This window comes from Panthera uncia, chromosome B1 (assembly GCF_023721935.1).
Source record: "Panthera uncia isolate 11264 chromosome B1, Puncia_PCG_1.0, whole genome shotgun sequence".
NCBI lineage: Eukaryota > Metazoa > Chordata > Mammalia > Carnivora > Felidae > Panthera > Panthera uncia.
In genome coordinates, this window is record NC_064811.1 from 92367729 (window position 1) to 92395625 (window position 27897).

The window sequence follows — 27897 nt, forward strand, 5'->3', positions numbered from 1 at the left end:
AGAAGCCCACACTTCATTTACCAAAACAGTAATTACCATGATCCTGTGTTAACCAAATGGCAATGAGACTTGACCCTGTCAGTCCTAAAAACAAACAGAAAAACCCTCCCTGGTCCTTACACGTATGCGGGAACTGCAGAGCAGAGGCTTGGAAAAGCGGCGAAGAGGAGGCAGCAAAGTTGCGACAGTCACTACCCAAATGTGGTCCGCACAGCACCCGGACCCCGCTTCTGGCGGAACAGATTCTTTTACCTCTTTGCCCTAAATCAGTGACGCTGCCTCTCGCTTAAAATCCCCTTGCCTATCCACCCTCAATCCCGGGAAAACAGTTCACTTCACCGGTCCATTGCATAAAATCCACTTTCGAATTTCTCCCGCGGAAAACTGTGACGTCATTAGCCCGCGACCGGAACAAATCAGGACCCAATACTTGGCCCGCCCACGAGAAGCAGCATTTTCAAACGGCCAAACTTTTCGCTGAGAGCCTAGGCCAGCCGCGTACTCCGACGCCCCGCCCCCTGCGCCAGCTCACGCTTGTGACGTAAGCGACGGACGCGCGGTCTCCGTGCTCGTCTTTTCCGAGGCGTACGGGAGAACGGTGTCGCTCGTCCTATGACGCGGAAACTCGGACCATAAGGATCTAGAGACGAAAAGGTTGGAAGACGCAGTCCCCAGCCCTGTGTGTTGGGAATTGAGCGGAGTAAGTTCCAAGTAGACTGTAGATAGTGTTGGTCAGGTTGAGCGAGGTCTCAATTTCTCTTTTTTCACGCAGTCCATTTTATCTATCGTTCTTACCTCGCCCCCTCCCGCAAACCCATCAGTTTGCTTGTGCTAGTTCTCAGTGCGCACGCGCAAAAATGCTTTGGCAGCCCTTGTAGTTCCAGTTTTCAGAGGTTGGGGGCGCGTATTGTCCGGCGTTGGGAGGTTGGGGGTCCGCCCAGCATTTGGCGACGTCCTCGCAAAAGTACGGGTGCTGAGGGGGGCCGTAGCCAAAGTGGAAATTGCCTTACTTCGTCGATCTGAGCTTTGGCGGCCAAACGATAGCGAATGTGAGGGCTTGTGTTATGAAGTTAAGTCATTTTCTTTTTCAGGACTCTAGTTTTTGTCATCAAAAAATGTCGAAAATCAATTACGGAAAGGAGCTAACAAAGTAGAAGTGTTAAGTGTACTGAGTGCGTTCATAGATGCCCTTTAGGGAAAGTAAGGAAGCAGTTAATTAAGGAAGAAGTGGTCTTGGAAAGCTATAGAGAGTAAGATGCCATTTAACGTGGATCTTGAAAATTGAATAGAGGTTTATAAGACAAGTAAGGTAAAAAGACTAATTCAGAACTTGCACACAGGCAAGGGAGTTCTGGTACCGTTGGGTGGTCAGCCGTGACTAGAACTTAACGTTTTTGACACACCATTTTCTCCAAAAACGATAAAAGCTATGGATGAGTTTCCCAGGAAAATTCATGTACATGTCCAAATATTTTGCGTATAATTTTGTAGGGAGATTATGAAGAACCTTGAGACGGCCAAGAAGCGTTATATTGTATGTGTTGTCTAGGTTATCTCTTTCATTGTCATTGAGTTATTTTACTTTGTGTAAGTTGTAGAAAACGATAATAATGGAAATTAGTCTTGGAATTAAATTAATTTTGCAATTACTGCCGTAACCAGTTTTACACCTATTAACAAATTCATTTCAGTGTTCCTGATTGCTTATTTATTTTAATTCTCCTTCGATTTGGTATTTTATATAATTTTTTAAATTTATTATTTATTTATCTTGTTTTAAGTAGGCTCCACACCGAACATGGGCCTTAAACTCATGACCCTGAGATTAAGGGTCACATGGTCTTCTGAATGAGCCAGCTCTGCACCCCTGAGCTAGTTTTTAATACTTAACTGTTTCCTAACACAGAACACACACATAAAAAATCCTACTTAACTAGTTCCGTGATTTATTACTTAAAATATTTGATGTGTATTCATTTTATATTCACATATTTAGATTTCTCTTTTTAAAATGTATCTTTTAGCAATTTCATGAAATTGACAAGAATGTTTGAAACCCATCCAAAATTCCCTGGACTTTAGGTTAAGAATATCTGAGTCAGAAGATAGAATGAATGATGACAGACTACAAGAGGTTCTACTAATAGGAGTCGAATTTATCAGAACTTGTTTACCTAGCTAGTTTCGGCCAGTTCACTTCACCTTTAAGCCTGTGTCAAAACAAGTTGGAAGAAACTACCTGATTGTGACTGAGGATTTAAAACAATATATGTAAAGTAACTGGCATTGTTATACAGTAACTTTTATTCCTTAAGCCCCTGTTTAGAAGCCAATTAGATGTCACTGGTTCATTACCAATTTTTTAATTTTTATTTTTTTATTACCAATTTTTTAAACTTGCATATTGTAAGAAAGTGCTAAAGGATTTTTAATGTTGAAAGTTGTAACATTAAAATCATAAAATTAGTCTGTGTTTTGGACAAGTTACACAGCTTCTGAGAAGGATAGATGACTTCTGGAACCATTTATAAACTGTTCCCATATTATAGTGACAGTAGTTGTGAACACACTGGAAGGAGAGAAAGAGCCCTTCCAGAAGTTGGTAATAATAATGGTAATAATAATGGTTACGTTTTATGGAGGGAGTGAGAAGGTAGAGTTGGAGAATCAAGACTGTGACAAAACTACTGCCGTGTAACTTCCTGATTTTCTAGCAGCCATTGCATAGGAAAGTTAAATTGAATCCTATCTTGTTACTTTATGTTTCATCCATATCTTCCTCTAATACAGAGATGTATTTGATTATCTAGAGGATATATTTCTTAAAATCGAAATCGCAGACATATGTTATACACACTAGGCAAGAGTTTTGGAACTTAATTATTCGGGTCACAAAAATAATCCTTAGGAAAAGGAATGAGGAGGGTCTCTGAGATGAGAATGATAGGAAAAATCTGGTTTGGGGAAATCGTGACTTTCTTCACTTCTGCAATTCTGTCCACTGTTTCTTTAGATGGTGGCTCTGACAAGGAAAGGAACTAGAGAGCTAATAGTATGCCATTTACTAATTTGGAGTTTTTACAAAAAGGAAAGTTAACATTGGATCCTTATGTAATAATTTTTAGCTTCCGTGTATTTTTAAATTATAATCCTACCCCCTTTCAAAAGAACTTGAAGTGCTTAACGTTTTGCAGTGTATGAGAGATCCTTTTAAATAATTAGTTAACAAATGCCTAGGTTGTGATCAAGCTCAAGTCCCTACCTTCATAGTTTTTTGCATTCTAGTGGGGTAGACAGACAATAAAATTATAACTCCAAGAAGATACAAGGATACAAAGTGGTGACAGAGGGGATAGGTGGGGTTAAAGTTGCCAGGTAAGGAATATCTTAGATTGAGTGAAAGAAAGCCTTTTTGAGAAATTGACATTTATGGAGACCTGAATGAACAGGGAAGTAATCCCTGTGATGTGGCAGGGAAGGTAAACAGCAAGAGCAGAGGGCTTGGGATGGGAATGGCCTTAGCATGTTTAAGGAATGATATGTTGTAGTTGGAGTGAACCTGTTGGAAAGACTTGTTAAGAAATGAAGTTAGATATCCCCAGGCTAGAGAGCATACTGCTTAGGCATACTATGGATTTTGGATTTTGAGTGTGATTAAAAATCCTTTGGAGGACTTTGTCCAAGATATTGACATCTCTGGTTTACATATTCTGGCTGCTATCTGGAGAGTTGGTGATAATGGAAGAAGAGTAGAAGCAAGCACAAGTTATGTTCTTGTAGTAGTTCAGACAGGACACAATGATAGCATGAACCAGGTGATAAATGAAAAGTATTCATATTCAGGATATATTTTATAAAGGTAGAGCTAACAAAAATGCTAATGGATTTGTTGTGGTATGTGAGGAAAAGAAGGAGGATTTCAGAATTTTTGCTCTCAACAGTTTTGTGATTGGTGTTTTCCAGAATGGGGAAAACAAGGCAAAAAGAGGTTTGTTAAAATTTGAGCGTTCGGTTTTTGCCATTTTCCACATGAGATATATATAGTTCAGGAAGATAAGTGAAGATGTCAAATGGATGATTGAATATTGGAATGGGGGGAGCTAATGGGAGAAGTAAGGGCTGGAGAATAGAGATTTGTGAAACATCAGCATAGAGCTAAAAACAGTGTAAAGCCTGGGACCCTCAGAAAGGATATGTGTGGAGATAAGAAGGGAGCCCAGGACTGAATTCAATTCTGGGTAGCATGTAAAGGTAGAGCAGAGTAGAATGGTCCAGAAAAGGAAATTGCGAAAGAGGAAAACTCTCCTGGAAGCCAGATGAAGAAAATATTTTCAAAGAGGGAGTTTGACTGCAGGAGCTGCTAAGGGGTCCAGTAGTCAGTGGAGATCACTGTTTTCAGTTTCACTAGAATGATGGAAAGGGAGGCTTCACAGGATGGGCTGAAGAATGTGGTTATTCAGCACTAAATGACACCTGATTGGTTTTTGGGGTTTGTTTTTTTTTTTAATGATTCTGACAAGTAACTCTTTTTATATGTATCTCAATAAATACTTCATTACTTGTATATTTTCAAAATTGGTACTTGGTCAATCAGCTCCAGCCTGTTCTGAAAATGCCAAAATACTCATCTGATTTTTGTGAGATAGCATGTTTAGTTGGAGATTTGAAGTGAAAAGCATTAATGGCTTGTACTCTCTTACTGGGTGTCACTTCGAAACACATTTTCTATTTCTGTTACTGTCTGCAGCATTGGTGCTCAGTAACTGATTCCAGCTGACAGGCCAAAGAGACAGAAATAGGCTTTAAAACTGTGTACACTGAGCTTTAAAGAAGGATAAAGACAGAAGATACAGTAGGGACAGCATCTTCATCTCATCTGGAGTCTCGGCCCCAGCACTTACTCAAACTGAGCAATTAATCCAAATCCACTTCCCCCCCCCCCTTTACATACACCAGACGTGTGTGACTTCCACAGATAACGGACCAGAATGTTTTAGGTCACCTTGATGTGTAAAGGCCTTAGCCCCTGTTTCCCATCAATCCAGTATGCCATTCTGGTCGCATAGGTCCAAGGCCTGCATACCAACCAATAGTGGCTCCCACCCTGGTGCAATCAGATAAAACTCTCCCCATATGTCTTCACTCTCCTGTGTCCCAAGAAAACAGTTATGGGATCCTGGGAAATAAAATATGGGAAAACTATGTTACAGAGATAAATCTCACCGCAGGCCCGATTTAATAAGCCTTTGCTCATTTACTCCTTTTTGCGTACGTACTTCTAGTGGTTCAGTGAAGAGGCCACAATTCATTCAACAAATTTTTGAGTGACTACTGTGTGCCAGGGAATGGGAATTCATCAGTAAACAAAACAGACAAAAACCTGATTTCATTAATATTACATTTTAGGAAGGATAAATAAAAATGTACAGTAGGGGCACCTGAGTGGCTCAGTTAGTTGAGCATCCAACTTCCAGGTCAGGTCATGATCTCACGGTTCATGAGTTCGAGCCCCATGTCAGGCTTTCAGGAGCTTCCCAAGTATTGTCTATCTCCCTCTCTCTCTGCCTCACCACTCCTAAAACAAATAAGCATTTTTTTTAATGTACAATAATGTTAGAAGATAAGTGCAATGAAGGAAAAGTAAGGCAAGGGAGATACAGGTATCCAGAAATTTGCAGTTTTAAATGAAGTGTCATTTGAACAAGACTTTAGCAAGTGAGGGAGCAAGCCATGTTATCTAGGCAGCAAGTGTTTGGAAGGGAACTGCAAATTCAGAAAGGCCCTCAGTTGAAGATTTGCCAGCCAGGTTTTAGGACGAGCTAGATAACCAGGTCTTAGGAAGAGCTAGATAACAAAGAAGATACATGCAAAGTAACTCAAGGAAAGAGGTTTGCTGTCCCAAGAAATAAACACTGGGATGGGAAGGTCACCTGGAAAAGAGAAAGCCAGTTCTGTTTCTAATGAACAGAAATTAACATTTCTGGGCACATGGCTAGCTTAGTCCATAGAGCATGGGACTCTAGATCTCAGGATTGTAAATTCAAGCCCCCAAGCCCCACTTTGGGTGTAGAGATTACTTAAGAAAAACACTGAAAACAAAAACACTTAAAAATCAAGATCAACTTATTTCATTGGAGATTGTATTTTTTAGTTTAAGATGGAGAATGAGTCTTTAATCTTATAATTTGACATATTGATTTAGAAGTGTAGCTTGGTAAGATATAGATGTTGGTAGAGATTTTATGCTGTACTAGAACATTCTGGCCCTGAACTAAAATGCATCAAAAGCTTAAGCTAATTAATGACATAGGCTGTAAATTATTTTGAAAGTAAAAAGGCCAATGAAAAGTGAACAGGTAAGAGATTTAAAAAAAAACCACAATGAAAGTTTTCTCAGCTAATTACAAGTGTTAACCCAAAGTTTGTTCTCTGCCAGCTGAATGAGTGTATCAACCCTTCAGACTAAAAAGGGTAACCTAAATATTTTCCTATTATTACATGTGATATAAACCTTTTTTCAGTACACAGGAATGGAAGCTGAAAGTGGAAATCAAGAAAAAGCAATGGAAGAAGAAAACCCTGAAAAGAAAAAAGAAGTAGAAAAAAAGAAACGGTCACGAGTTAAACAGGTGCTTGCAGATATTGCTAAGCAAGTGGATTTCTGGTTTGGAGATGCAAATCTTCACAAGGATAGATTTCTTCGAGAACAAATAGAAAAGTCCAGAGATGGATGTAAGTTTTTACTTCACTGTATAATGAATGAATGGAACTAGTTTTTGAGGGTTACTGCCTTAAACTTGTACAATGTTTACCATAAATACAATGGTAGCATATTTTATATTGTGATATATACCATATAATATACATACAAATCCATTAGTTTTTTACACGTGAAAACTATTATAGCTCACTTTTGCTTAGAAGACAGATTTCTAGTGTTAAAAGACAAAGATTTCAGCTAATTCTGGAGACACACATCCTATTTTTTTGTTTATCTTGGAGATAGAGCAGAGATACCGGGACAGGGGTTCACAAGCAGGCTTTGTGCTGAGCAGATTATGACCTGAGCTAAAGTCGGAGGCTTAACCTAACTAGCCTCCATGTTTGTGTGGTTGAGCTCCTTGCAAGCTCAGTGGGTAGTGCAAAGTTTTCAGTGTTTGAGTTTTCTTGAATGCTGTGTGCTTAGTGCATTAATTCTCATAAGGCATTTTACTAATTAATTTTGAAAGGAGGGAAATGTGATTAATTTTTTATCAAAATGCAATTATTCTCTGTAATACTAATTTATGCATTTCCATTAGATGTTGATATATCACTTCTCGTGTCTTTCAACAAAATGAAAAAATTGACCACAGATGGAAAGTTAATAGCCAGAGCACTGAAAAGTTCATCTGTTGTAGAGGTAAGAATTATTACAACTATATCATGGAATTATTATGTCAGTTATTAATCTCATGTAACTATTTCATAGCTGGACTTAGAAGGCACCAGAATCAGGAGAAAAAAGCCTTTAGGTGAACGACCAAAAGATGAGGATGAGCGGACAGTGTATGTGGTATGTATGTGGTGAGATCTTATTTTCTAAAAGTTCAGTGCTGGCATTCAAAAGAATGACAGAAACATTCTAACATTACAAGTAAAAATTTATTGACCCTGAAAAAGTACTTCTATTTTAATATTGCTTCTCACTTATAGGAATTACTTCCCAAAAATGTTAATCACAGCTGGATTGAAAGAGTATTTGGGAAATGTGGCAATGTTGTTTATATAAGTATACCACATTATAAATCTACTGGAGATCCAAAGGGATTTGCCTTTGTAGAATTTGAAACAAAAGAACAAGCAGCAAAAGCTATTGAGGTAGGTCCCGAACCTAAAAAGAAAAGCAAAAACAATTAGCAAGTGTTTTTAAATAGTAACAAAATCTTATTGGTTTTCAGTTTCTTAACAACCCACCAGAAGAAGCACCAAGAAAACCTGGCATATTTCCTAAGACAGTAAAAAATAAGCCTATTCCTGTCCTTGGAGTATCAGGTAACTTAATATTGATATTTAAGTAAACGTAGTTGAAGTAAAATGAACACTAATGATAACATTGTTACAGAAGAAAAGAAAAAGAAGAAGAAGAAGAAAGGCCGAATGAAGAAAGAGGACAATATCCAGACCAAAGAGTCAAACATTGACACAAGTAAAGAGACTGTAGGAAAAATGAAAAGATCCAGGACCACATCTGAGGGATCTGAAGTAGAGATTACTGAACCCCAGAAGCCACCGTCAAAGAAAAAGAAAAAACGGGAAAGAGCAGAAGCATCCAGCTTACCTACAGTCAGAACAGGGAAGAGGAAGAGAAGTATCTCTGAAGAAGCAGAACACCCAACTCCCAGGTCAAAAGTAAAGAAAATAACGCAGAAAGACAACATTAAAAAAGAAGATGTAGAAGTTCCCAAAGAAAACAAAGGTATTGACAACTACAGTTAATTTATCTACAATTAAATTAAAATGAGAGATTAAGAAATCCTTATTTACCTAAAGTTAACTTTTTGATATTAAGATTTAGAAGTCTCTACTGAAGAGGAAAAGGATACTGGAGATGTAAAAGATGGATCCCTTTTAAAAGCAAAAAGGAAGCATAAGAAAAAACACAAAGAGAGGCACAAAATGGGAGAAGAGGTTATACCCTTAAGAGTACTTTCAAAGTAAGTAGATGATACAGATTCTGTAGTTGAAAATTGGCACACGCCATCACCATTGCTAAAGTGCAATTCCAATTTGTATTGAACAGAGTTGCATATTAGCAACAGTCATGGCATGTAGCCAAGATCTGCACACATAATGGATATAAGGCAGTTGAGGATTTGAAAGGAACCACCACACTAAAACATGGAAGCACTTATTTTTATCATGTCACAGCAAGTGTCTCCATGTTAAAGTAGAGGGCGTTCCTTAACAGTTTTAAGGGTACAGCTTAAATATACCATAGATGGTCATTTCGGTGAGGCTTAAGCCTTGTTAAGTTTGTAAAATGTAAAAGTAAGACTTACCATCACTAAAACATGGAAGCACTTACTTTTTTAGATACAAAGCAAGTACATCCACGTTTAAGTGGTGGGGAGCCCAGTCTTGTAAAAATGTGAAAGTTACCATTTTTTAACCTGTAAAGTAAGCTTAGAAAATGCCGGATCAAGATAAACGTTGTGTCCATTTGGGAACACCTCCACTGAAACATGGAAGCACTTACTTTTGTTTTACACAGCAGGTACCCCCATGTTAAAGCAAAGGGGCTCCCCTTGGGCTATATAAGGAACTTGCCTTGTTACATTCAGAGGAGTGATTTGGATTCACTTCTACTAAAACATGGAAGCACTTACTATTTAAAAGTCAAAGAAAGTACTTCCATGTTAAAGTTAAAGGGAGTCCATCCACACAAGAAGCAGAAGCCATGTAGGAAAAGAAAAGAAAAGGCAAAAAACCATACCTTTGCCAAGAAAGTTTTTCTGATCCTTCTTGAATTGTACTCTCGAAGTGCCCTGTCCTCCTCTTGAAGGTTAAAAGGCAAGGACTTCAGGCACTTGTATTTATACTATTCTTAACTGCTGAATTCCTCTTGCCTTTTTATCTCAGAGAATCATTACAAGAGGTTTTTGTTATTCTAATGTATCAGCTCTCTGGGAATGTATGATCCTGGGTGGGTCTGGATACTTTTTTTTTTTTTTTGAAGTATACAGATGTCAATAATAACAGCTAAGACCATTACCGCAAGATATCCTCTTTAAAAAAAAAAAAAAAAAAAAACCCTATCTGCTTGTTTGATGGCATAGATTAGAGTAACAATGAGTGCTCCTGTGGAGCCCGGAGAGGCATTGTGTTTCTATCTGGAGGAGCTCTAGCTGTTTGAAGAAACATCTACATGTTAAATGCATGTAAATAAATAAATTGCTTCCATGGGGCGTTTTTTTCTTCTTAGAAATTCCTTTTGAGTCAAGTAAATGCTAAGGAATGTTATCTCCCAAATTGGAAGCAGTTTAACAAATAATCTCTAAATAGTAATCTGCCATTTTCCCCCTAGTGATGACTAATTGTTACTAGTTAATTAATTCAAAACTTTTATTTTCATAAATGAAAATATTTGAAACATACTGAAGAATTGAATTGTCAGATTTAAAACATTTAATCTGAATGTTGGGTCAGATGGAACTCCCCTTTATGTATTTACTGGATGGACTTAGGACTCCAGAAGTAGTGTGAATGTATGTGTTTGAAGAAGGAAAAAATTACAAGGCACTGTGAATGTATATACTTTGATAATAACTTTTTATTTGACCATCTTTTTTCACTATTTCAAAAGTACATTCTTTTCGTTACAGGAGCGAATGGATGGATTTGAAAAAAGAGTATTTAGCACTGCAAAAAGCCAGCATGTCTTCTTTAAAAAAAACAATATCCCAAATAAAATCGGAGTCAAAAATGGAAACAAATGGAGTAGCTCCTAACTCTGGAATAGAAAATGAAAAAAGTAAATACCACTATAATAGTTTTTGTAGTATTGTATTGTGTTTATATACTAATGTACTATTTCTGAGTTACAGGATAAACCTTAATTTTTAAAAACTTAAATGTGCAATTTATTTTTGATATAAGAATATTTGAAGTGCTCGTTTTCATGACTCCTGTTTTTCTGGGCACCTGGCTGGCTCAGTAGAACATGTGTCTCTGGATCTGCGTCCTATGTTCAAGCCCCTTGTAATTCAAGCCCTTGACATTTAAAAAAATTAAAAAAAGAAAAAAGAAAGTATCTTTTTTACTTAAGTTTTCTCTACAGTTTTTATTAATCAGAATTAGTGATGAGTGTCTATCAATTGAGCAAGTTTGTAGAAACAAAAATTACAATTTCCGTCTGTAATTTTATCCTATTAGGACATATTTGGAATTCTTACAAATTGAAAATCTTAAATTTTCACATTTTAATCATAATGTTTGTTGAATGTTCTTAACATACTGTTCTGTGTCTGTTTACTAAGTAAAGTACTCTATTATTTGGTTAAGAAAAAGGGGGAATTTTTTCTAAGGTTTTACAAGTGTTCTAACCAGGCTCTGCAATTAGAGTAGTAAAGGTTTGGGTATTTTTATTCATGGTAATCTGCAGTAAGCAGTATGACACCAGAATAACTTATTTTACAGTTACATTAAGTAAATTAAAATTAGTTACTTAAATCAGCTGAAGAAATTACTGTTGTTCTTCTAAAGTGGGCCTACTAAATTACTGAGTGTAAGAGGCTTATTTCTCTTTCCTTTTCAAATCAACAGCAAACAGTGAAGAGTGTTGTCCCCAGGAAAAGGTTAATGCAACAGGACCACAGTTTGTCAGTGGCGTGATTGTGAAGATCATTAGCACTGAGCCTCTGCCTGGCAGGAAACAAGTCAGGGTAATGCTTTTGTGTGTTGAGGATAGTTGTTGCTCTTTCCTTTTTAAAACTTCCCCATGTGAAAATGTTTTGCATATGGAAAACAAAGCAAGTAAAATTAGAATTCGTTCCTCTGCAATAAACTATGTCTAGATTTGATTCTACCGTAACTCTTGTATTTGACTTGAAGCAAAATCTGAAGTCTGAAATTCCCTGCTGGATGAAATTTGCAGTGAGCTCAGTTTAAAACATCTTTCTATAGAACTGCACTTGGCTTATTTTTATTGGTGCCGTTAACGGTTGATTGAGTAGTTGAATGAGTAAGCCTTACTATAGTCATTATAACTTAAAAGAATAAATTAGAAAATTTATTTTAGAAAATATTTCATGCTAAAATGTATTAAATATCTAGTCAACATTAGAGTTGGTCTGAAGTTATTACGAATTTTTAATCGTCTGTTGTTGTCTGATTTTGTAGCGAACATAATTCGTTTTCATTAGAGCTCTTAACTTCCAATAGATTCCCAAAAGATTTTGTGACTTAAAGAAAGTCAGAGCTATTTTGGAACAAAGGGGATATCATATGCATATTTTTTAACTTAACATCAATTTAGTAATTTTGTCTGTTAATCCTCTTGGAAATTGAAATTTTTTCCTGGAAGAAATCAAAGATTTTTTTGGAGAAAAAAGGTTTTGTTAATATTGTTTATTTATTTTTTTTTGCTATTTTCAGTCTGCACTGATTGTTTAAAAATGTGAAACAATTTAAAAAAATGTGAAACAATTACAGAAAAGTGTAAAATATTTTGAAAAGCTACAAAAATTTTGTATGCGTGTACAAATAAATACGGAGTCCTATATAATTTACAGTACACATTGTTATATCTATTGCTCTGCAATCTTTTTTCACTTTATCTATTTGATCTTCTAACAGCCTTTTGTAACAGCACAACGATATTTCTTTCTTATTGACATATTCCTATGTAAAATAGCATATATATTTTCATAGCAAATATATTTTCAATTGTTATGCTGACATTCATCATCATTTAGTATGTTGTTTTGATTTTGCATAGACTCTTACCAGTCACATTTTTTAACTTGCATGACCATTGAAGTTGCTCACTGAAATAAGCTTGTGAACACTTTATCTGAAATCCTGTTTCCTGTAAAATCCTGTAGCTGTCACTAACATAAATTTAGATTCTTTTTAAGATGTTGATGAGGGATTTGGTGAATCCCAAATTGGTATTACCAACTTATATTTCAGAGTATGGTAACAACAATACAGAATTTCAGATCAGAAGGGTAAAAAACTGAGGATGTAAATGAAGCAGTAGTTAATCAAGTAGCAAAAGATTTAAAAGAAAAATTAGAAAAAGTTTGTTATTTGAAATAACATAAATTCAGTAATATTCATCAAAGAGCTTTTGTTATCTAAAAGATAAGTATATCAGTTAAAAATTACTTACAAAATCATAACATTGTTAAAAGTTAGTGGTTACTTACATTTTGCGGGAACAAAAATTGAGTTATTATGGTATTTACTGCTATTTAACTTGCCCATGTGATTACCAGGCTAATTTATCATTTTAAGGAATGGTTTTAAGTCCTGGGATTAGCCTGACATTATAATGGATATATAGGTAATATTTTGAATTGTAGTAATCGGGTCTATCTGGTAAGTCAGTTACAAAACACTACCAGTTAATATATTCACATTTCATTAACTTCATACCAATTATTTGTCTTGCTTTCTAAATTTAGTACTCAAGTACAAGTGGAAAGAATTAGCAAGTATATTTCCCTCCAGTTCTATTTTTTTCATGTAATTAGCAATCATTAAGTGCCATTTTGAGATAGGCAATATGCTAAGAATAGGGTTGAGTTAATACTTACTCCCTGGCTTCTCAGGTTTTTATTGCTTATTCTTTATTATTAACTAATAAACTTTTCTTATATTGTGGTGAAATAATATTTCCAGAATACTGCTCAGTTACAGAATTCAGACCTTAAAAATCCAACATCTAAAAGTAATCTAAATTCTTTGAGGCTTGAAATTTGGGTCAAAAGTAAAGCCAGATGCATAAAGTGCTTTTTTTTTAAGTTGGGAATCTCTAGTAATTTCTTTGGTTTTCTGAATGGAAGTTGATGAATGAAGAATTATATAACATTCCTGCATAATTGCATTGTTTACACCACAGAACATGCTGGGAAGAAATGGTTAGGAATGCAGGAATCTTGTTAATTTGCCCTCACAGCAGGCATTATAGGTAAAACTTTTCCTTGCTGGAGGACCACAACTTGTTTAGAAGAGATTGTTGAGGTATTTCATCAGAAACTATGAACTCTTGAGCTATATTCCCATAGATCTACTCAGGAACCTAGGATTTTTGTAGGCTCCCATGAAATGTTTTTTTTCACAAGTTGTTAGAAAAAGTTGAATTTTTTTTCATATATTTTAAGTCATAAGGGATTTTGTATACAGATAAGTGGAAACGCACCTTCTCCCTCAATCCATTCTGGGTTTTTTGTTTGTTTTTAATTGTATTCCTTATTTTAACTATACTGTGACTTGTAATCCCCTTCTTGATGTGGGGGCTAGGGGAAATTATTTGTACATCCTGCTCTATAAATCTGTTGTCTCTCTGTAGTAGTCCTATTCTAGTTAATATTCTAAGATTGTGATTGAAAAAAAGGGTTTGATTAGAGTTTTCAACTTTGTCCAAGTCAATTTTAAGAGTATTTGTGTATATTTTAGAGGTGCGTGGCTGGCTCAGTCAAGAGAGTTTATGACTCTTGATCTTGGGGTTGTGAGTTCTAGCCCAGATTATGTAAATGATCTCTACCCTCAACATGAAGCTCGAACTCAGAACCCCTAGATCAAGAGTCACTTAACTGTTGTACTGACTGAGCCAGCCAGGCACCCCTGTGTATGATAAGTAGGATAGTTACTCCTCATTTTAAACTGGATATGGCTTATTTATGTAACACATTCTAACACAACTATGGGAATAATTTTAGAATTATTATCAAACATTTCTATTATTTATGTAAAATCTTTCTAAACTCTAATGCAGGATACTTTGGCAGCAATCTCAGAAGTTGTTTATGTGGACTTGCTAGAAGGAGATACAGAATGCCATGCTAGGTTTAAAACCCCTGAGGATGCTCAAGCAGTAATAAACGCATATACGGAAATTAAAAAGAAACACTCCTGGAATCTCGAGATCCTTTCTGGTAAAACGTCAGAGTCTTTTTTAATAACTCTTACTTAGAGGTGATTGTACTATGTTTTCTGATTTTGATTAATAAACTTTTTATTCATATTCCAGCATGTACAAAGTAGTATTTAATCAGACAACTATTGAAGTGTGATTAATGCCTTGAATATGTTTCTTCATTTGTATTAGTGATTATTGTTTTTGTTTGTTTTCAAGGTGATCATGAGCAGAGGTATTGGCAGAAGATTTTGGTAGATAGGCAGGCCAAACTTAATCAGCCTCGTGAAAAGAAAAGAGGCACTGAGAAGGTAATCGATTCATTTTTTTGTTTTTTGTTGTTACAGTTGTTTGATAGCTTAAATATAATAGGTTGAATGTTTTCTGGAAGTCAGTAATGTGTAGTCCTAAAATAACCTTGGTTTTCCTATACACGATAAAGATTTACATGGTGTATACTGCATTTTAAATTGTGAGAGACAATACTTGTTTCTCTGGATTTTGAAATATACGAAATTAGAATTATTTTCCCCACAGGGTACATAATTTTAATTTAGAGTTTTCTTGTTTTCCTTTCTTTTACTGTACCTGTTAGTAGCAGTTTAATTTCAACAGTGTTGAATTCTGGCTGCTATGTATCATAGTTTGGTAGTAAATGATTATTTAAAGATTGTCTTAATGGTAAAAACACAATGTATTTAAGAGTGTAGTTTTTTAAGATATGACCCCCCACAGATAAGATTGGGAGACTTTATGCCTAATGTTTGTTATAGCAATGATAAGCTTTATTCCTTTTTCTCTATAGTAGTCAACAAGTGAAACAAACAAGCTTAAATACTTTAAATAATGTAAAATAGACTCTGTTTCAATAATTTCATTTTAAATGATACTGAGTAATTTAATACTTGTTGCTTGTGTGCTGGAACGTTTATTCTTTTTAATCAGATTATTATAAATAGTAGTACATCTTTAAGTGCTTAGGACAAATTAAGGGTACGTAATAACTAATGCTATTATAAAATTTTTAAATGTGTATTATTAAATAAGTATCTAAAAAGATATGCATTCTTCTATGACTGGTTACACTTAAAATCATAATACTTCCTGTGTGCTAGATTTGTTGAGTGTTTTTCATTGGCCTTGCATTGCCTAGGATTCACTGGAATTTAAGATGATTTGAAGGGAGGTTTCCTACTGGTCTTTGTTAATTCTGTTTCCATGAATACAGACTGAATTTGCTGAAATGTGGGAAGGCCTCCTTCCTCCCTAAGGATTCTTTCAGGTCTAAGAGGTGGTAATTTCAAAGCCTGCTTGAGATTATTTAAATGTTAAAATCATTGAACCAGAGCTCATAACTAAAATGAAATCGCTTTGTTAAATAGTATTTACCATTCTAATTGGTGTGAAATTTCATTTAAATCATATATGTTTTTAAAACTAGGAATTAGTTTTGTTTTTCAGAAAGATCCAACCTCCATAAATAAACTTGAGGCAAGGAAATAAACAATGACTGGGGAATTTTATAAGTTTCATTGGAACACAATGAGTGCCTCTGTTACTGAGTTGGAAAGTTTTTTCCTGATCTCATTTATCTGTTGCACCACCAGTCTTGTCCTTAGCATGATTTGTTTGATAAATAGTATAGGATTCTAGCTGAAGATGTGAAAGTAGCTAGTTGGCTCCCGTCATGTAATTAAAATAAGGTACCACACAAAGTGGGTATTGTACATACTTTTCAGAAAACACAGTAATTAGTATGTCAGTCTACCTTTTTGATAATTCATTTAATTAATATTTTTTGAGTGCTGATTTGTGTTAGCCACCATTCTAGGAAATAGCTGCAAGTAACAAAATACCCTGTTTTCGTGAAGTTTGCAGATGAACAGTTTAGGTCAGGTGATGACAAATGCTGTGTATAAAGAGCAAATTAAAGGGTATTGTGAGATATCTTTACATCACATGAGGTTCTGGGAAGTTCTCTGTGAAAGCAACACTAGGGCAGACCTTAGGAAAGTGAGCATACAAGCAGGAGAGCTTAAATGCACAGCTTTCCAGGCAGAGGCACCAGAAAGCACAGAAGCCTTAAAGGGAAGGAGGCCACTACAGCTAGATTCCTGGGAGCAAGCACCGTAGTAACGGAAGTTAAATATTTAGAAAAAAAATAGTGGCTAAAAAAGTATGACATTAGCGCTTTTCTGATATGACAGTTCAAAGTTTCCCAGTAGTATTGTAGTGTTTGGTCCATGAGCGAAGGAAGAAAAGCACTGGTAATGAATCTTCGTTCTGCATTTTCATGTCGGGGAGCAGAAGGAAACTAGGGACAGTTTCCTAAGTCCCAGTCAGTTTATGCAATATTAAAAGAGGAGAGTAGGTGAAGAAAAAAGGTGTTTTATACTCATGGTAGTATTTTTTACATATAGAGATCAATATGGGTAAATTCTCACAAAAGATTAGTAAGATGAGGAAGCTTCCCCCAGAAAGGGGCTCATTCCTTCTGGCGAGTCTTTGTAGCCTTTGTTGTCTTCCCTATCACTTTGACCATGTGGGTAAAATGCAGTAACAGCTACTGGAGACCATGAGTCTTTTCTCATTCATCCTTAGCTTTTAAAGCATTTTTGAAATTTAGTTAGCATGGTCTTTTTTCTACAAATTACTGATATATCAGATATTCAACAGGTAAAGACAGAATTCATGAAATTATAATGAGGAACAGGCTTTTGGTTTAATCTTGAAGTGACTTTGTACAAAAACAACAAATACAGGGGCACCCTAATTTCATTTCCATGGTAATAAAATCTTAAATATATCCCATAAACCTTTCCTTCCATAGATATAAACCCTGGTTCTGGCTTTGCTGATGACTTTTGTGAATGTGGTCCTCATGTGGCTGTTACTGTTTTCTGTCATAAACAGACTGTTTGGTGACCTTGGCATCTTTTGAGTTTTTGTCTTTAAATACTTGTATTTTTAACTTGTGTAGCCGGTCTATCTCTATGCTGACTTCTACTTTAACTTTTAAGTAAACTTTTAATATTAAGCCAAACACTTTAAGAAACTAAACAATAAATAAAAGTGACTTCCTACCAATGGCCACAGTCACAAAACATTTTAACGAAACTCTGGTGAATAATTACTAGAATCTATTTTTTTTATTTTTTATTTTTTGATGTTTATTTTTGAGAGATAGAACACGAGCAGGCAAGGGGCAGAGAGAGAGGGAAACACAGAATCAGAAGCAGGCTCCAGGCTCTGAGCTGTCAGCACAGAGCCTGATGTGGGGTTCGAACCCATGAGCTATGAGATCATGACTTGAGCCAAAGTTGGATGCCCAACCATCTGAGCCATCTAGGAGCCCCTAGAATCTATTTTTTAAGGGAGTAAGATTTTCATTTCCTCCAAAGCTACAATAAAATATTTAAAATTTTTACATCAAGAAAACTTTTGGAATATTTAGGCATCTTAAACAGTCTTCTACATTCCATACAATTTCATTTGCCTTTAAAAATATTAAAGTATTTATGTAAGGGTGTGATAAGTAATAAGTTCTCTTAAGAGTAGATCCCTAGGTAGAATATTTTAATTTTCAAATTTGTAAGCAAACCTTTGTGTAGCACTCAGAGCAAAATATATTGTCTCATTCCAATAATGCATGAATTCGCACGGACAATATAATTATTTAGGACCACATATCTTTTAAGAAATGTCTTAGTAATTAATACTCAAGTCCAAGGGGATATGAAACAACTAACCAGTATGGGTCTTGAACCCTCCTAAAAGGTTAAAAAAAATTGCCAGCATGGAGCGGCTGTTTTCAACTGAAAATTTTTTAGTAATGTGAAACTAAAATTTGAGTGTTTTAGGTAATTCTAAGATTTATTATCTATTATACTTAATAAGCCATAATCCTGAACAGTTCTTTCTATATTGATTTGGTTTAAGCTTAATTTATGTCTTTTGTCTACCTTTCCCTCTTTTAAAAAATTTTTATTCAACCTGATTTTTCTAGTCGTAATTATCTTTTTAAGCATCCGGTACATTCTGATTTCTAATTTCTTTCTCCGTAGTTAATCACCAAAGCTGAGAAGATTAGACTGGCAAAGACTCAACAAGCAAGTAAACATATTAGATTTTCTGAATATGATTAAAAAACACTTTTGGTTCACCTCTTAAGATTTCAATGATTACTTGAACTTTTCTTAGGAAATCCATTTTATTATGGTAGTCAATAATAAAGAATGTTTTCCTGAAACCTACGTTAATTAAAAAAAATACCTTTGTTCCTTAACTTGTAAATAAGACTTTTTTTTGAGACAAGTACATTGTATACCCACAGTTTTACATTAAACGTCTTATTTGCTGAAATTATCTTCTACAAATCAACCTCAAAATAATTAGTAAATATGTTTTGAACATTGTCATTGATTTTGTTGTTTTTATATTACAAAAAAAAAAAACATTTGCAAAAAATACTGCACAAATAGTTTAAGAAAATATGTTTGACAGTAGACTCACTGTACTTGTTTTATAGTTTGCTTTTTCCATTTCAAATATCTAAGATATCTTTTCATGTTGACTTATACAGAGACTTATGTGTGATACTTCATTCTGTTCATTGCACTTTGCTTACCTGAGCTTCCACTGAATAGGCCATATGAACTGTCCAATTAAAATATTAAACTTTTAAAAGTATTGAGTTTGTTTTTCATAAATGAAGTTAAACATCTTATTTTGCTTAACCAAAGTAAAATGTACCAGATGCTCTGAACACAGGGAGAAAAAACATCTTCTCAGAATCAACCTTGGGCATAACTGAACTCTATCATTTTATTCAGGAAAGTGGCAGACTGGAGTATTTTAAGTCCTTCTCAGAACTGAATCTACAGGGCCTTTTCATGACTGGCATCTTGATCCCCTATCAGAATATTAAAAACAGCCATGGGGTTCATTTCCTTGGGCTAGAAACCATTTGTAGTTCCATCAGCTTTATCCAGAAGTGAGGGCCTCATTTGGTACCTAATTGTAGAAGACCTACAGTCAGGAAACTACTTCTGTGGGCCAGGGATTTGAGGAGATTGGCTGCCTCACTGGTTGGGGTGACAGCAGTTTATTAATACTAAAAATAGGCATTTGGCAAGTTGCCCACTGACCCGTTCCCTTTTTTTTCTCCATGAAGGAAAGCTAACGTACACACACTGTAATGGAGGGAAAGAAATATCTGTAAATAGTTACTAAACCTTATTATGAAGATTATGAGTAAATATGCTTCCGTTGATCCAGAATAGTCAACAGTTGGATGTATGTTTAAAGGATTCAGCTGGTCTCAGTGAGGACTGTCTTAAGGTGACTTTGGAAGGGTTGTTAAGTAAAATTTAAGAAATTCTCCCCTTGGCAGTTTTTAAAACAAGATAAGTGGTCATTCAGCAAATATCTTTGGACACTTTTAGCACTTGGGACAAAGATCTCTCTCCCATGGACCTTATAGTTCAGCAGTAGTTAGAGACGGTAAGCAAAAATAAGTAATAAAAGTTACACTTTGTTAGGTAACTTCTTAGGACAAACAGAAAAGGTGGAGGAGAAACCCCATTCATTCATTCTTCTATTTATTCTTTAATTCATTTAATTAAAGAAATACTTAGTCTTTGCTACACATTTGACCCTGACAAACAGCTACAAATAAAAGGTAAGGCATCCTGCCCTTGAGCAGTTTACAGCCTTGGGGAAGACCCACAAGCCAACATAATCATGATACTATGTAAGTAATGTAACAAGTAGCTCCAGATTATGTGGGATACATTCCTAAAAGCTTACTCATGATAATTGAGTGACCTTCCAAGGTTTCTATGAACCTTTAATTTGGGGGGGGGGGGGGGGGTAAGTGAATTTCCTTTTTATCTAACACTTAGCACATAGTAATTGTTTAATACATATTTGTTTAATTGAGTTAAATTGAATATGTGTTTCAAGATGTTCCCCCAGGATGGATGTTACAGTTTGCCCCAGTAAAGGATATTTTCTTACTCAACTTGCTGATTCTCAGTGTTCACATTCTTTTTTTTTGTAAGTGCTTGCTATGTACCTGTCTTTATGTATTTTGGTGGGATTTAGTTTCTTAACTGCAAAACTAATTTTATTTAAGCACCTTACAGTAGCTCAGTACCACTCATTGGTCATTGTCTGTTGTTAGTAGTTGTTGAAACTGAAGCACTTGTCAAAGGTTATAATACCTAACTAATCCGAGATTTAAGCTCAGTTTCTCTTATTCTAAAGACCACACATTTAACAACTGTGATACCTCCCTTCTTAACCACCTTCCCGCCTTTCTCCTTTTCTTCCTTATTTTATTCTTTCTAGCCAATGTTTTCCATGTTATGGTAGAGATGTACTGTAGTTTATTTAACCATGCTTCTATTGGACAACTAGTTGTCTGCTTTTTTACTACTGAGAGCAATGCTGCAATGAACATCATGTCCACCTTATTGAAATGTATTTGCAGGATAGATTTCTGGAATAGGAATTGGGACAAAGATATCTTTTAGGGGTGCCTGGCTGACTCCTTTGGTAGAACATGAGTTCAAGCCCCATGATGGGCATGGAGCCTACTTAAAAGTTAAAAATACATATATATCTTTTATATTAGTATGTCTGAAATAGCCCAAAATGGTGTATAAATTTTCACTGGGCAACAATTACATTTCCCCTTTTTTTTTTTTAATCTAAACTCTTACTAATACAGAATCTGGGGTGCCTCGCTGGCTCACTCAGCAAAGCATGCACCTGTTGATATCAGGGTTATGACTTGGAACCCCTCTTTGGGCATAGAGTTTACTTTTTAAAAAGTACAGGTTGAGCACCTGGGTGGCTCAGTCAATTAAGCATCCAACTCTTGGTTTTGGCTCAGGTCATGATCTCATGGTTCTTCAGATTGAGCCTGTCAGGCTCCACACTGATAGCTCAGAGCCTGCTTGGGATTCTCTCTCTCCCACTCTCTCTGCACCTTCCCCCCTTGTGCCTATGCTTGTTCACTCTCGAATAAACTATTAAAAAAAGTACAGGTTCTAATCATAATCAGTCGTTTTCGTTTTTCCCGATCTAAACATGAAAATGTAAAGTGTATTCATGATAAATATGATCATGACGTGAGCCAAAAACAAGATTCAGATACTTAACTGACTAAGCCACCTGGGTGCCCCAACAAATTATTATTTGTAGATTTTTATAGCATGGATAATTTCTTTTTAAGGACTGAACTGCAGAACTTTTTATGTTAACATATCCTTATAAATATGTTCTCCCATTCAACCACTTGCCTTTCAACTTGGTTTATAATACATTTGTTGTATAAATATTTTATATTTTTACAGAGCCGTATCTTTCAGTCTGCTTTTTACAAAATAATTTCCCAGTCTGGAGTCTGTGAATCCTGCCTTCTTTTCTTATTTTCTCATGTTCAGAATATTGACAGATAAGCAGGAATCGTTGAGTTAGCATGAGAGACTTTGTGGACAAGTGCAATCCTTTTTTTTTTTTTTTTAACATTTATTCATTTTTGTGAGACAGAGAATGAGTGGAGGAGGGGCAGAGAGAATTCAAAGCAGGCTCCAGGCTCTGAGCTGTCAGCACAGAGCCCGATATGGGGCTCGAACCCATGAACCGTAAGATCATGACCTGAGCTGAAGGCAGATGTTCAACCAACTGAGCCACCCAGGTGCCCCGCGGACAAATACAATCTTAATTAAAGCAATACCTTTCTTTAAAAAAGAAGTCACAAATTTTTTTTTTTTTAATACCTTGGGAAGTTTATAATATAAAGAGAATTAAAATGAAAAAGTAGGAAGCAGTCGCACTAGAAGAGTCCACACTATCGCTTTTATTTATTCCCCATTTGTCTGATGACTGACTTATCACAAACAAGACTGTCTCATTTATGCAGCTGCACAAGTTATGCACCAGTGCTAGCATTTGCATAGACTACGATGTGAAGGTGTTCTTGGAGGTATATAGTGCACAATCTGCACACTGTACATGACAGCCTAGTGATCCTTAGCTTTTTCTGTTTTGTGATTGAGACCATCCTTACACTGCTGGGGAAATAAGACAAAAAACTAACATTCTTGTAAATTACCACAGTACTCCAGGTCTGAGGTGGTCCAAACCTGGAGACTTGGTTTATATTACAGAGCAGGTTATCAAAATAGGGACTTTCAAGTATAGACCTTATAATAGGGATCTCTAAATGTCAACCTGAGGTTTTGCAACCATTATAGGAAAAATTTCTATAGCAATACTTACAACTATAATATATATAACTATATTGTGAATGTCTACCGAAATGTTTTAGATTTGCTTTATCTTGACTAACCAGGGCTTGGTCTTAAAAGTTGTGTTTTGGGGGCACCTAGCTGATTCAGTGGGTAAAGCATGAGACTCTTACTAATCTTGGGGTCACAAGTTCAAGCCCCATGTTGTGCACAGAGTTTAGTTTTTATTTTATATTTATTTTTTTTTAATTTTTTTTTTTTTTATGTTTATTTATTTTTGAGAGAGAGAGACAGAGTGTGAGCAGGTGAGAGCCAGAGAGAGGAGACACAGAATCTGAAACAGGCTCCAGGCTCTGAGCTGTCAGCACAGAGCCCGACACAGGCTCGAACCCACAAACTGTGACATCATGACCTGAGCTGAAGTCGGATACTTAACCGACTGAGCCACCCAGGTGCCCCCAGAGTTTAATTTTTAAAAAAGCATCTGGGTGACTCTGTCCATTGAGCATCCAACTCTTGATTTCCACCCAGGTCATGATCTCATGATTGTGAGATCAAGCCCCATGTCAGCTACGTGCTGAGAGTGGAGTTTGCTTAAGATTCTCTCTTTTTACTCTGCCCTTCTCCCATGAGCATGTGCGTGGTCACTTTCTATTTATCTGGGGAAAAAAAAAAGTCAACTACACTCACTTAATATGGCGCCCAAACTCGTCCCAAGATCAAAAGTCGTATGCTGTACCAACCAAGCCGGCCAGGCACCCCAGGCATAGAGCTTACTAAAAATATATATAATAATGTTTTCATATTTGAATAGCTTATTGAAATGATAATATTTATTGGCTTAAAATATTACTAAACTTAATTTCATTTGCTTTTTTTTAACCTTTTTAATGTTGCTATAGAAAATTTTATTTTTTTAATTTGTTTTTAATGTTTATTTTTGAGGAAGAGAGAGTATGCACACACGAGTAGGGGAGGGGCAGTAAGAGAGGGAGACAGAAGGTAGGAAGCAGGCTCAGGCTGGTGCAGACAGCAGAGAGCCCATGCAGGGCTCTCCAACTCAGAAACCTTGAGATCATAACCTGAGCTGAAGTCAGATGCTTAACCAACTGAGCTGCTCAGGAACCCCCGCTAATAGAAAACTTTAAATTACTTACATGCCTCACATTATATTTCAGTAAGATAGCACTGACTTGGAGAAACCACAATACAACTTGAATCAGTGGTAGTATTTATAGTAATAGCTTTTATACTGACTCAGTTACTGAAAGAATCAACTGGAAATATCCAAATGCTTATTGCTCTACAAAAGACTTAGTCGATACTAGGAAAAGAAAAGTCTGTTCTAGGTCTTACCATTTGGTAAGCTTTGTTATCTTTTGATTGGAATAGATCTGAATTTATATTTCTGTAAGTCCCTAGTGGGGTAAGTAAATAAAAATTGTCGGGGGTGCCTCACTGGCTCAGTTGGTAGAACATGCAACTCTAGATCTCAGGGTTGTGAGTTCAAGCCCCATGTCAGGCATAGAGCTTAAAAAAAATTATCAGGATTTAAGGGGTTTCTCCCCCCCATACCTGAAGAACTTTTCATGAAATTAGTAACCAAACACACACCTGCCTAATCCTTATTTTAAGTAAAGTGATACTTAGAAAAATTGGGTGAATGTATTAAAATTAATCTTGATATACTGTGGGTTAACTAGTGAATTCATTATATAATTGATAAATTAGATTTTGGATCCAATGGATGTGGTCAAATAATGTTTATCTTACAGTACTTAAGTATTACAAAATCCAAGGGTACCTGGGTGGCTCAGTCGGTTGAATGACTGACCTTGGGTCAGGTCATGATCACATGGTTAATGAGTTCGAGCCCTGCATATAGCTGGCTGCCTTCAGCCTGGAGCCCTCTTCAGATCCTCTGTCCCTCCATCTCTGCCCCTCCCCCACTCGTGCTCTTTCTCTCTCAAAAATAAGTATTACAAAATCCATTATTTCTGTTACAATATAATAAATCTCGGCCCACAAAGGTGTGCAAGAAGTATAACTTTATATTTTTATAATTCAACTTAATTTCAATTTCAAGCCCTACTTTCTACAAAATTCTTAACCTCAGTCAATGTAGGGTTCTCTCCCTTTTTCTTAAAAGTTGAGTCAATATTAGATGCTTATGCAATACCAAGTGGCAGGGGCACCTATTTGTTTCCAGTCCTATTATCTGAGAAGGCCACTGCCCCAGTTCCAAGTCATTCATTCACTCCAGGTTTATAAGTATCCCTTGTTCCTGCGTACTTAGCCCAAAAGTTCTCATGCCACTTCTCAAGCATGCTCACGACTGGTAAATAACTACAGAGCTTTTGTGCTGTGCTATAACTTACTTGCCCGTCTCATGAAGTAAACACTCCGTGACTGTTGATTTACTTCTCTTCACCTGTCAGAGTAAGGATAGGTCAGTATGGGACCCAGCAACATATTTACAGAATAAGTATGCAAGAAAAAAAAATTGAAAGAATAAGTGTGCAAGAGCAAGTGAGAAATATTTTGTTTTTGAGAGAGCACAACGGGAGGGGCAGAGAGAGGGCGACAGAGGATCTGAAGCAAGCTCTGTGCTGACAGCAGAAAGCCCCAGTGTGGGTCTTGAACTCAGGAACCACAAGATCATGACCTGAGCTGAAGTCAGATGCCCAACTGACTGAGCTACCCATATGCCCCTTCTCTTTGGTTTTTGTTTGTAAGTAGGCTTTACACCCAATGTGGGGCCAGAACTCATGAAAATGAGATCAGGAACCGAATGTCCTACTGACTGAACAGTCAGATGCCCTATTATTTACTATTTTTTGGTTGCAAGAAATAGGAACTAACTCCACTAGATTAAGCAAAGGGGAAAAAAATTATTGTAAATACAAGGGAAACTTGTGAAATCTGAGAAAGAAGTAAATGAAGTACGGGAGCCAGGACAGCTCTGGATTTCCTCACAGATTTTAGAGAGGCTAATTACTGTTCAGTCGATTCAGCAACAGTGTTCTCCAGGCTCATGGACTCTCAGTTCAAAATTCCCATTTCCCTTAGGAGACCAACTCTCATGACCAAGCTTGGGTCGAGTCGAGTGCATTCTTGCACTATTATTAATTATAATAAGTAGATAGTCTGAAAGACGACTACAGGTTTAGGATTCATTCTTCAAGACGACAGCAAAGGTTGTTAGCTGACCTTTGCTACCATCTCTTGTATCAGTAGAGTTAAGAAAACAGCACATGTGGGGAGCCTGGGTGGCTCAGTCGGTTGGGCGGCCGACTTCGCTCAGGTCATGATCTCGCGGTCCGTGAGTTCGAGCCCCGCGTGGGGCTCTGTGCTGACAGCTCAGAGCCTGGAGCCTGTTTCAGATTCTATGTCTCCCTCTCTCTGACCCTTCCCTGTTCATGCTCTGTCTCTCCCTGTCTCAAAAATAAATAAAACATTAAAAAAAAAAATAAAAAAAAAAAAACAGCACATGTAAAAATGCGAAAGGAGGAACTTGCCTGGTGTGTTTGAAAAATCTCAGCAGCTGAAGAAAGTTGGTAAAAAGAAAATAGGGAAAGATAAAGAATAGGATAGGTTGATAAGGATCGGTCTATAGAAATTTTTTGAATGTCAGATTCAGGGATTTACCCTGTAGCAACTGTAGATTTTAAACAAGGGAAAGATACCATAAAGTATCAGTGTAAAAAAACCAGCATCAATATGTCAACTATTGGAAGGAAAGAAGGAAGAAACAAGTAAGTATCTGGCTCTTGATCTCAACTCAGGTCTTAATCTGTTTTGTGAGTTCAAGACCCGTTATGGGCTACAAGCCCAACATGGAGCTTACTTTAAAAAAAAAAAAGTGTCAGTTGGGGGTGGTGCCTGGGTGGCTCAGTCGGTTAAGCGTCTGACTCTTGCTTTTGGCTCAGGTCATGATCTCACAGTTCATGAGTTTGAGCCCCATGTCAGGCTCTGTGCTGACAGTTGTGGGCCTGTTGGGATTCTGTCTCCCTCTCTGCCCCTCCTCTGCTTGCTCTCTCTCAAAAATAAATAAACGTTTAAAAAAAAAGTTCTTAAAAAAAAACTATTAGACTATTTCAGTCATGAAGAAGTGGAGTTCAGAGAAAATGAAAAAGATGTTATGAATGCAAGGTCTAGGTCAGAAGAGCTAACAGTCCTTGGTGACTGATCAGATAAAAAATGGTGGAAATGGAAGAGTAAAAGCTATCTAAGAAATTCTAGGCTAGGTGACAGAACACAACAATTGATTTTAAAAAATAAAATAAGTTCGAGACCCACATCAGGCTCCGCATTGACCATGCAGAGCCTGCTTCGGACGTTCTCTCCCTCTATCTCTGCCCCTTCCCCACACACAAACTCTCTCTCAAAATGAACTATAAATAAATAAATACATAAGTAAGGTTAAGATGAGAGTTGATTTTCAGGAGGTGCGCTGGTGGGGTGAGGATATAATTAGCAACTTTTTAACATGTTAATTTGAGGGTGGAGTTCTGTATGAAAATGTCCTACAAACTGTTGGATGAATAGAAACTACAATCATAATACAAGAGGCCAAATACAAGGATTTTGGGTTTCTCCCAAATAGCTGTGTATAAAAACTGATGCCAGGGCAATATCTGGGAATGTAAGGTTATATGTGTTAGTCATACATTTGTAACAATTATATATTTAGTTGTTTAAATATGCAGAAGCACAGAGCTAAAATTCAGTAAAAGTAACCTAGCTAATCACTTTATGTTGCATAAAGCACCACTGTTTATGTCCTATAAACAGCACCAACAACTACCTTGTCAACTTCTTAAGAAGCACAGCAAGTAAAACTGTACTTTGTGTTTTTGTTTTTTGAAGCTTAGTAAAGATCAATGAAATTTTACAAAAGGAACACATAGGTAAGCAGCACCCAAATCAAGAACTATCATCATGAGCACCCTCGGAGTCCCTCTTCCAGCCACCCCCACTCCCTCCACAAAGGGAGGAAACTTAGCATAGATTACT

General features: G+C 36.3%; 2 protein-coding genes across 10 annotated transcripts in view; one reads left to right on the forward strand and one right to left on the reverse strand.

Annotated features, from left to right (window-relative positions):
• The window catches only part of ZGRF1 (zinc finger GRF-type containing 1), a 91168-nt gene extending 90679 nt beyond the window's left edge, over positions 1 to 489 (reverse strand). For 2 of the 6 annotated variants that reach the window (XM_049631055.1, XM_049631053.1), the window contains exon 1: positions 121 to 487. The gene's annotated coding sequence lies outside the window, so the exon portion shown is untranslated. Of the gene's footprint in view, positions 1 to 120 lie in introns of all 6 variants that reach the window. The other 4 variants (XM_049631056.1, XM_049631054.1, XM_049631057.1 and 1 more) reach the window with 4 other exon arrangements.
• A 58-nt stretch (positions 490 to 547) lies between these two features.
• LARP7 (La ribonucleoprotein 7, transcriptional regulator) lies at positions 548 to 19312 on the forward strand. 4 transcript variants are annotated; one of them, XM_049631060.1, is made up of 13 exons: positions 548 to 700; positions 6522 to 6732; positions 7302 to 7402; positions 7472 to 7555; positions 7696 to 7860; positions 7941 to 8034; positions 8105 to 8458; positions 8552 to 8696; positions 10365 to 10513; positions 11305 to 11423; positions 14483 to 14642; positions 14843 to 14934; positions 18688 to 19312. In XM_049631060.1, the coding sequence occupies exons 2-13, from the start codon at positions 6531 to 6533 to the stop codon at positions 18766 to 18768; spliced, it is 1746 nt and encodes a 581-aa protein (XP_049487017.1). In that variant the 5' UTR covers positions 548 to 700; positions 6522 to 6530; the 3' UTR covers positions 18769 to 19312. The 4 variants fall into 4 exon arrangements, with proteins under 4 accessions (XP_049487017.1, XP_049487020.1, XP_049487019.1 ...); XM_049631063.1 differs by having other exon boundaries at positions 8108 to 8458; XM_049631062.1 differs by having other exon boundaries at positions 6529 to 6732.
• Positions 19313 to 27897: the final 8585 nt, after the last annotated feature.

Excerpts from the sequence above, each read along its gene's own strand:
- LARP7 (XM_049631060.1), top strand. The coding sequence starts at position 6,531 with ATGGAAGCTGAAAGTGGAAATCAAGAAAAAGCAATGGAAGAAGAAAAC. Across the intron at positions 7,556-7,695 it reads ATGAGCGGACAGTGTATGTG|GAATTACTTCCCAAAAATGT; the intron begins GTATGTATGTGG and ends TCTCACTTATAG. Across the intron at positions 11,424-14,482 it reads CTGGCAGGAAACAAGTCAGG|GATACTTTGGCAGCAATCTC; the intron begins GTAATGCTTTTG and ends ACTCTAATGCAG.